General features: G+C 42.8%; 1 protein-coding gene across 2 annotated transcripts in view; it reads right to left on the reverse strand.

The window, feature by feature from the left end:
- KCNH1 (potassium voltage-gated channel subfamily H member 1) overlaps positions 1-4,347 on the reverse strand; it is a 440,752-nt gene extending 436,405 nt beyond the window's left edge. For both annotated transcript variants that reach the window (XM_074385133.1, XM_074385132.1), the window contains exon 1: positions 4,036-4,347. In XM_074385133.1, coding sequence (XP_074241234.1) covers positions 4,036-4,114 — 79 coding nt within the window. In that variant the 5' untranslated portion in view covers positions 4,115-4,347. The remainder of the gene's footprint in view (positions 1-4,035) is intronic.
- Between the last annotated feature and the right edge of the window lie 6,311 nt (positions 4,348-10,658).

Here is a 10,658-nt window from a genome sequence, read left to right on the forward strand (position 1 = left end):
GATTTAGCAATCTGTAAATTATACATGTACATAAATCTGTACTAAAATGTGCTGTTTCACTCCTGCTAATGTGCATGGATTCTTATTGGCACCTACAATTGTTTGATATAGGTTCCTGAACACTAAAACATATGTTCTGCCTAGAATGGGACCATTTAGAGTAATATTTTTGTAGTTTCCTGGCACCAAGGTCTGCCAGCCTTTCTGAGACAGATCTCCTGTTTGCTTCAGCGAACATTCTGACAACAAGTGCCTGCAGACTTAAGCAACTATCAAAAAATATTCTGTGACAACACTTTCCAGACATGAATATAAAGAGAAACAGGCTGATTTTGCCTATGTGGCAACAAAGCCAGTAGGTTTTAAAATGATCACTGACATAACTATAAGCAAAATCAAATAAAATACGGAATATTAATTATTCCTGTTGCCTACTTACAGCAATAAAAAACAGATAGTTATCAAATTTTTCCTTCGAATGGGATTCAAAATGTACCAAAGAAAGTTAAGGTAGATTTTAGTACCAGCAAGACCAGTAAACACCTTAGAAATGTTTTTAAATACAGTGACAGGCCTAACTAACAGTTGCAGCCAGTCAACACTGTAAAATAGGGGCAAGAGCCTTGGACTAAGAGTCACTAGAATGTAATTTACTAATCACAAGGAGGGTTTCTTGTTTACCACTATATCCTCAGTGTTCCATAAATACATTCAATAAATGTTTGTTGAATGAATAGACCAGTAACAACTGCTGGCTAGCCCCTGACCTGTCTCTAATTGCCTTTTCCTAACCCTGCCTCTACCTGTAGGTGAATCACTTCAACTGAAGATTCTTAGGTGAGTTTTAGTTTAAGGATTTTAGTTCCTTAAACTCTAAAATGGAGACACTGCACCTCTTCTATTAGCTTATGAGGATCAAGGGTGATATTCTATGAAAAGTGACTTGGTACTTTTTAATGGGGCACACAGATGTTAAGTGCCAATTATCCCCACCTATGCCTCAGCTAAACCACTGACAAAGGTGAAAAGACTGCACTTCCTTGAAATATAATTAGCCTCTCCTTTGCCCTATTATTCTGTTTGGATGTGGTAGTGTGGCTGTTAGCCAAGATAGATATTGTTCTTGTTGTTATAACATTTCATTTCATCTCCACTGGAAAATTATGCTTCTTGAAAGAATATAATGGTAACATGAGAAAAGTGTTTTTGCATGGTGTACCATAAAGAATATGACATTGGAGTCCAGTAGATTGGGGCCTCATCAGTTCTGCCCTTAAATATTTGAGGAAAGTCTCTTGCACCCATTTCCTTATTTATACAATAATACGGAAGGAGAGGCAGACTAGATAATATTTAAGGTCCATCTCTTCCTACACTTCTGATATTCCAGACACCAGATATTCAAGTAACCCAATACTAAGTCAGTACTATTATTCATTATCATATGAGAAGTTTTTAAAGGGTGATAAAAATAGTTCCACAGACTAAGTTTTAAAAGGTGGAGAAATAATGATGCTGAGAGAAGGACATATGATAGATATCCTCTAAGGAGCACCAGCCTCAAGTATTGTTTGCCACTTAGAATAAGCCACTTAATATTCCTACGACTCAGCTTTCTCATCTGTAAAAGAGGAACATCAATACTGCACAGAACCACTGGGAGAAAATATCTAATAAAATGATCATAAAATAGTGCTATTCAAAGGTAAAATGCTATTTTAATACTGCAATGTCCAAAAAATGGCTCATGGATTTTAGAACGAGACGATCAATATCTTTAAATAGACTTTTTCCATCACAGTAAAATAATATAATACAAACAGATATTGCGGTATTTCTAGGAGTCCACATTTTTTCTTCTGTTTGTGTTTGGGAAAAATTAGGAAAGGGATCACGAAAATATTAGGTCCCACATTTCAAGATGAGAACCTTTTCTTCTGAAATGATAATTTTAAAAATTCATCCAAATCCCCCAAGATGTTTCATTTTTGTTGATGTTATTCATTTGACTGGTTAATTGAAATCAACCTGCTGAAACCAATGTTGAAATGGCAATGCCCATCCTAAAAATATTCCCGGTAACTTATTCTATTGACATTCTATGCTTACAGAGGGAAAGTGGCTCTAATAAGATCAACTAAACTAGACGGTATTCTACCTTCACAACTCCAAGATCCTAAAGGTTCTCTTACAAACCCAAGGCATCTTGTGACGTTTACATGTAAGTTTCTCCTCCTCCCTCCACTCAAAAACACACACAGTATACATTAGATACAGGGTTTCCGCTCTAACTTACAGGACGCTGCCTCTTCACTGAAAAATAGAATTGTCATTGATATTTACGAGAAAGTTGATGTCACTGACAATGGGATCCCCAAATTTGCAAGATTGTCTCCCTACCACTTAACAGGCCAATAACAATAGCAATAATAGCACAGTAATTCTTAGTTATCTTATTTAAAAATCCACGAACATCTCCAGCTTTTTTTTTTTTTTTTAATCGCAGAACAGTTCATTGTGGCTGTTCACATAGTGATTATCATCCCCTTCCATCCCCAGGAAATGAGTCTAACCTTGACCTAAAAGCCACGTTAGTTAATTGGAATAAAGAAGACCTTGAAGGGAAAAGTGACTGACCAGAAGCACTCTTAAGAGGCACACAGTAAAGAAATGATCATTTCTAAGGAAGTACTTAAATAATACATGATGATTTGCTATGCTAATTGATGTGTTTTATTATGACATTAAATCGCTTTTTAATTAAAGAGTATTTTTATTAGTGGCATAAGTCTCTTTACATCACCACGCTCCCCTGAATCCCTAACTAAATCCAAAGAGAAGCTCATCATTTTACGCAGAAGCTCCTTAGGCTCTGAAATCGTGATATTTACACATTATTAAAACCCACTTCCTAAGTTAGCTCCTAATGTCCCCCTGGTAGAAGAATGTCACCTGTTTCTGGAAGGGACGAGATGGGGGTGCCTAGGAGTCTGCAAAGAGCATCTTATGCTTGGCTGCCTTTCACTATAGCCATTTGATGAGCTGGCGCGCTGTGCCTTCCAACTGCCAGGACTCTTATTTGCTTTGCAAGTGCTTTAGCTGGGGTCTGTCCGCTGTGAGTCCAAAACGCGTTTGGAATTCTTTCTTTCCATCCCTGCTCCTACACTCTTTCAAGGCTTCATGCTACCGTTGCTCTTAATGCCACAAGGAAAGAGACGGGTGCCGAGGATAGGTTTATTGGGTCATGGATCTATTTATAGGTTTGGTGAGATTGGGAATTTCTAGGTGAGCAACACTTAAGGGTGGTGTAAAACACAGCTGTGGGTTTGGAAGAGAGGAAATAGATAACAGGTTTGTACCTGTGACCATTTAGTATGCTCCGCACCTGTACCCTCCACTTCCCACCTGACGCCAGGAAAACCCTCTGCCCCTCACTTCGAAGGTGAGCCTTAACTTCACCTCTAAAGGGGTGGGTGGGTGAAGGGGAGGAATCAGGCCCCGACAGCACGTCCCCCCACCTCGGACTTTTCAGTGGCAGGGATGGAAGGTAGAGGCAGCCGCATCCTCCCATTCTGAGGCGGTGGGGACCTGGAGTTGCTCGTCTCTGCTGCTGGCTCTCCCTGGGGAGAGGTGGCGCCTCCGGGAGCAAGCCAGAGAGCTCCAGAGCCTCCGCGGAGGGGTGGGCAGAGCCGATGGGACGCGCGCTGCGCTCCGGCTCCGGCCAGCTTTCCATCACTTTTCCCAGTACTTTGCTCAGCAGCTGTCACGCACCTTGGAGATGAGACCGAGAGGACGCGAGAAAGGCCCAAAAGGCGTCCCCAGAAGAGCTCACCAGTTAGGATGGGGGCCCGCCAGACCCCGCCCCGCCCTGCCCACCTTTCCCTGCCTCGGGGAGGCAGCCCTGGGTGCCCGCGCCGCGGCTCCTTAGCAGAGCTGGCGGGTTCTGCCGCATCTGCTGGCTCCGAGCGGCGAGAGGTTCTGCAATAAAGGCACGGATAAAACGCCCGGGTCACCGAAATCGAATGCACCGCTTACCATTGGACCGCCGGACAATATTCTCCAGAAACGTGTTTTGCGGGGCCACCAGTCCCCTCCTGCCCCCGGCCATGGTCATCCTCCCTGCAGCTCGGGGTCCGGGGGGCGTCCTGGCGCGGCTTCTCACGGCAGCGGGAAACTGGACGCGGGGCCCGCACGCAGTCCCGGCTCGCAGCGCCCCATGCGCCCCGCGGGCACCCGCAGGCAGGGCTGGCGGCTCCCTCCGGCTGCTACCCTCGCGCCCTCTTCGCGCCTCCCTCGCTGCGGCCAGCCTCGCCGTGCACTCGCGCCGGCCTCGGCTCGCGGCAGCCGCCTCCGGGTGGGCGGAGGGAGCAGCGGCGCCTGGGCCGGCGGCGCCCCCTACCGGGCTCGTGCCCCGCGCCGGCCTGCGGGAGACCGAGCTGGGGGCTTCCCGCAGCGGCCGGGGAGCGGCGGGCGGCCGCGGGCCAAGGCTGGGACGGCAGCGCCACCCTCTGGGTACAGGCCGGGAAATGTGTTCAGGATGCGCCTTGGGCTGGGTGGAGAGGAGGGCATGGTGAGCAGCTCTCAGGGCGGTTTCACGCCCAACAAGGTCACCGCACGTCTTGCGGGAGCGTGGTGATGTAACTTTGCTCTGTTTCAGGCCGGGGACCCCGGGCCTCTGAGGCTCTGGAAACACCTTCTTGCCTCCCTGTAAGGTTTGTTAGCCTGACTAGCGAAAGTTCCCCCAGCTTGATTCTAAGCCAGTGTTTTAGCCGTAATTAATGAAGTCGTATTGCAATAGTGCAGATTTACAGAGTGACTGGCAGATTCAGCTTCAGAAGAATTGTCTTGGGTTGTTTTTACCATAGACACAAATGCAGGCTCCTGATGCTTGGTATGATCAGTATCAAACTGCCTGACATCAAACCGGTGGCCTTGTCTCTAAGGGTGAACGCTCAGGGGAGAGGCAGCGTTAATTAAGCAACTGTGGCTTTGGTTTGAAGGGTGGTCTGTAATGCAGAGGATACAGTTAGTTTTTACACCCGACCCCTGGTATAAGGAAGAACCACATACACCCAAGGTTTCTGGACAGGGGCTAAGACAGTAGTTGTTTCTTCACTTATTTGGGGGGATTTTGACCCACAGATACTCTGTACCTGTTTTTTTTTACTATGTATCACCAGTACGTGCAGTGGGAGACTAAGCCTATGCCCCGCAGAAGAAGAAATGAATGGAGAGCTTACTAGTTTCAGCCTGAGTCAACAGTCAACACAAAAATGTAAGAGGAAGAAAAAAGTAACCCTGGAAATTGTCTGGGTTAGCCTTCCTGACATATCCTAATCAAAGACATCTTATTGCAAAGACATCCTGTCTCAGTTAATTAATCTCAAAAACAGAAGAACGAGTTCTTGCCCAGAAATCTCTCAGAGTTGCTGCGAAGATCAAGCAAGATTATGTATGGGGACAGCACCTTACATTGTAAAGTGCTGTGCCGAGGTCAGACGTCATTATTGGAGTGACTAAATAAATTGGGCTATTACGAATATCACTTTTTGTCGCGTCTTGTGTGGACACAAAGTAAACAGATTGCTGTTAGCAGAGAGTTAGATAAGGCTGTCATAGGATTTGAAATGAAAGTAATGATACACTTCTTCCTTGAGATAGCCTTCTGCCCGTCGCTTGCCAACCAGCCTAGAACTGTGATTTCTTAAACCCTAGCTCCGTCTAGTGGTTCTTTGTTCTATTACAAATGAGATAACAGTAGTTGAAGAGAATTTGACTCTGAAATATGTTTGGTACTGAGCTGAGTCGGTTTGTTGCCTATCCACTTCATTTTAATAAGTTCATTTAAATAAGATTTTTAAGGTTGTGTTATTGCACAAACACGCCAAAGGAAGATTTTTCATGACAATGTTAAAAACCCATCAAGAAACCTCATAATCCTGCTTGTGAAAGGAAGATAAAATAATGCAGAGGGGAAAACTATCATAGAGAATTAATATAATTTCTCAGGTTTTAATGAGCTTGCATGTTCCACAGCTTAGATAAAAAAGGAGACAGATGATTTGAGTTTGAGATGAGAGATGTTAAAGCCCTGGTGGGCTATCAGATAAGAAAAAGAAATAAGGCGATGTCTTCCATTTTAAGTGTACTACTGAAGAGGATCTCAACATGTACAGTGCTTGTGTGTCTGTGAGTGTGTGTGTGTGTGTGTGTGTGTGTGTTGGCACCTTTTCAAATACTAAAATTTTTGGTAGCACACTTGAAGAAATTAAAAGACCCGAAACAAAGTAGTGCTACTACAAAGTGCTCTCTTTTTAAAGTTTTAAAGCTCCAGATTGTGTGCCTTAACATGATCACATTATTTTAAATATTTTTGCTTAAATAAGACTGGATGCTTATAAAAGCACTGTTATATTGTGTTATGGCACTTTAAGTACTTGCTTAGAAATGATCATTTCTTTATTGTGTGCTTCCTAAGAACGCTTCTGGTCAGTCACCTTTCCTTTCAAGGTCTTCCTTATTCAAACTAACTAGCATGGCTTTTAGGTCAAGATCACAGTCATTCCCTGGGGATACAAGAGGAAGATAATTAATATGTGAACCGCTGTTTTACCATTAAAAAAAAATGCTGAAGGTGTTCGTGGATTTTTAAATAAAATAAATATTGAAGAGTTAAATTGTTAAAAAGTCAGCGATCTTTCATCACAATGTGACAGTGTCTCCTGTAGTCTGTGGAGGTACATCCAGTTCTTCCCCATTCCCTTGATTCACTCACAACACATCTGACTGTAGGAACAGAATCACGCTCTGCCCTGTCCACAGCCACATTCTCAATATTTACAGATAAAGGTGGCACATGCTCCAGTAAACACTCCTTCTTTCATGGTGCTGGGTAACAGGCGGTGCTAGTTAACAAATAATGGTGGCACATGCTCCAGTAAACACTCCTTCTTTCTTGGTGCTAGTTGACAGGATACTGTGCTTTTTACCTTTTACTTGCCACCTTCTGTTCCCGCCTTGACATTCAGTTCCAGCACCTGCTCAACTTAAAGTTCTGTCTGAAATCTACCTCTGTAATATGGGAATCTCAGTTAGAGTACGCTTTAATCTTACAAATTTGTTAAAACTTGGTAACAGATTTGTGAAGGATTCACAATAGGCCAATGTACCTTGGCAAACCTGTTGAGAACGCCTATATTTTTGCATCATAACAGACAAAGCCACTCCTTCATTTAAAGGGACAACTTTAAGTAACTGTGACAAGAGTTTCAATTCAACTGTCTCTATCCTTCCCTAAAGAAAATGTAGACCATTTTCTGCAGGGGTGCAGAGTTCAGATACAGAGTTTGAAATAACTTCTAAAATTGGACTCTACCGTTTCTAGGCATCCGTCCTCCTCCGTGGCTTTCCTCCTGTATCACTCAGCATTTTGTTTAGCCCCCAGCTGTAAGATGTGTTTATGTCTGTATCACATAGTAGATGGTGAGCTCCTCGAAACAAAGACAAACTATAACAATCTTTGTTCTCATAAATGCTATTAAGCTACACTGTAATTAGCGAGTTCACAAAAGTAAGTTAGTGATGGAGAGAATATGGAGATGGAGGTCTGCAGATGGGCTGGGAAAACAGTCCAGGAGATGACAGAAAAGTCTGTCCCCCAAACAACAACAAGTCTATCGAATGAAGAGGATGACCATGCCACACATCAGAAGGGGCAAATGGCATCATGTAAAGACAGGAACTTCATTTTTCCTTCCATTAAGACCACAAGGTGTGGGTGACAGATTTTAGAAAGCCAGGAACCTCTCTGACATAGGAAACTGCCTGAGTCCTAGAAGGCCTGGGAGCTGGAAGGGGCAGGCCAGGGAGGCATCATCATTAGCAACTTAAGAAGAGGAGAAACTGAACATAGAGGCAACTTTACTACTCAGCCACCATGAACAAAATATCTAAATATCTAAAAGTGAAGGAAATTGCAGCATGACACATTTCAGTGTCTGTAGTCCGATGACTGACTGACTTATTAGATGTAATTTCTGTTAACAAAACTATTCTAATACACTTACAGGATGAATGTTGGGAAGACTACATCCACTAACAAAAATGATCGCCTACTATTGATGTCTTTGCACAGAGACAGAATCTGCCTCAGTGGAAATCCTAGGTGAATCTAATTGACTCGGGGGAAAAATGCCCTTACGTAGGTCTACACTCACCTGTGGCTAACCCAACAGACAGTATGAAGCATTTGGAGAATTGAGTTATATCCTTATAAGTGCCCTAAGCTATTCTTATTTCTTATTTCCTTTAAACAAAAAAGAAAAGGATCTTTTATCACACTCTTCCCTCAGTGGGAAATAATTAAAAGTCATTTATAAGAGTCTCATTTTATTATAACAAACATTTGCATGGTGTCTAGCATATAGCAGACACTGGGATAGGTTCTAAGGATTAAAAGATGGTTATGATTGGCACCTGCCCTCGAGAAACTCAACAAACACTTAATGAATGTGTATGTTCTTCATGATTTCTTTCAACTGCTTTCCTGTCTCCAATGTGCCCTCTAAAATCATTCTTTTTTTAAAATAAACTATAGTTTAACTTGACTTATTCGCTTAAGACTTTGTTTTTCTTTCTTTTTTTTTTTTTTTTTTTTTTTTTTTTTTTTTTTTTTTGAGATATGATCTTGCTCTGTTGCCCAGACTAGAGTGCAGTGGCACAATCGTGGCTCACTGCAGCCTCCACCTCCCAGTCTCCAGTGATCCTCCCACCTCAGCCTTCTGCGTAGCTACAGTGACAGCCCACCACACCTGGTTAATTTTTTTTCTTTTTTGGTAGAGACCGCATCACCCTATATGTTTCTCAGGCTTTTCTTGAACTCCTGGGCCTGGGCCCAAGTAATCCTCCCACCTCAGCCTCCCAATACCCTGGGACTTCCTTTCCTTTCCTCCTCTTAACTAAGATTTGGCTTTCCCCTTAAGTCTCAGAGTCCTGTAGATCCCACTTTTTTGGAATATGTTTATTCCGTCACAGTTCATGAACCTAGAAGCCAGAAGTTGAGGTGAGAATTTGTCTAGTTCCTCATTGCCATATTTAAACCACTACTTCTCCATTCATGTAAAATTTCTCCTACTTTAAAGTTCAATATCAATAACAACATCACTATACTTCTCTTCAATTCTTACAACAAACTTGGTGAAAATTGTATTCAGTTATGAAAAGGCTGAGTTGCCTGCAGGACATTTCAGAGAAATATCAAGTAGGCAGTTGGATATTCACATCTAGAACCTAAGAGAAATATCTGGGTGGTGCTCGAAATTGGAAATCACCAGTTTATAGCTTTCAAAGGAGACTGAGAAGGAGCATTTTAGAAACGGAGGGAACCGAGAGAAGTGGTTTTATAGAAGCTCAAATGGGAAAAGTCTTTAAATGAAAAGAAAAATGAACTGAGTCATATGTTGTACACTGTACAGACAAACACTGGAAAATGTCCATTAGATCTAATGATTAGTTGGCCATTTGATACTTTAGTGGAAACATTTTTAATGAAATAGTTGGTAGGGAGTCAAAGTACAAGGAATGTAAAGATTAAATACAAACATACAATTAAGCTGGGCATGGTGGCTCATGCCTGTAACCCCAGTACTCTGGGAGGCCGAGGTGGGCAGATCACCTGAGGTCAGGAGTTTGAGACCAGCCTGGCCAACATGGCAAAACCCCATCTCTACTAAAACTACAAATATTAGCTGGGTATGGTGGCAGGCAACTGTAATCTCAGCTACTCGGGAAGCTGAGGTGAGATAATCGCTTGAACCCAGGAGGCAGAGGTTGCAGTGAGCCAAGATCATGCCATGCCGTCCAGCCTGGGCAACAAGAGTGAAACTCTGTCTCAAAAAAAGGAAAGAAAGAAGGAAGGAAGGAAAGAAAGAAAGAAAAACATACAATCAGGATGGCAGATGGGGCTAAGGTGCAGTGGGTACCACCTTCCTCTCCTAAGCATACAGAAATGCCAGGTAAGGCGGGGCATGGTGGCTCATGCCTGTAATCCCAGCACTTTGGGAGGCTGAGGTGGGCAGATCACCTGAGGTCATGAGTGCGAGACCAGCCTGGCCAATATAGTGAAACCCTGTCTCTACTAAAAATACAAAAATTACCCTGTGTGGTGGCACATGCCTGTAATACCAGCTACTCAGGAGGCTGAGGATTTTATTGAAAGCTTTATCCACACCTATTGAGATGATCACATGGTTTTTGTTTTTAATTCAATTTAGGTGGTAAATCACGTTTATTGATTTGTGTATGTTGAATCAACCTTGCATCCCAGAAATAAAGCTTACTTGATCATGGTGAATTAACACTTTGATATGCTATTGAACTGGGTTTGCTAGTATTTAATTGAGGATTTTCGCATCTGCGTTCATCAGGGATGTTAGCCTGTAGTTTGTTTTTTTGTTGCGTCTTTGCCAGGTTTTGGTATCAGGGTTATTCTGGCTTCATAGAATGAGTCAGAGAGGAGTCCCTTCTTGATTTTTTGGAATAGTTTCAGTAGAATTAGTACCAGCTCTTCTTTCTACATCTACTCGAGTTTGGCTGTGAATGAATGTGGTCCAGGATTTTTATTGGTTGTTTTTTTATGGATTCAATTTCAGAACTCAATA

Source organism: Saimiri boliviensis, chromosome 14, assembly GCF_048565385.1.
Source record: "Saimiri boliviensis isolate mSaiBol1 chromosome 14, mSaiBol1.pri, whole genome shotgun sequence".
NCBI classification, from domain to species: domain Eukaryota; kingdom Metazoa; phylum Chordata; class Mammalia; order Primates; family Cebidae; genus Saimiri; species Saimiri boliviensis.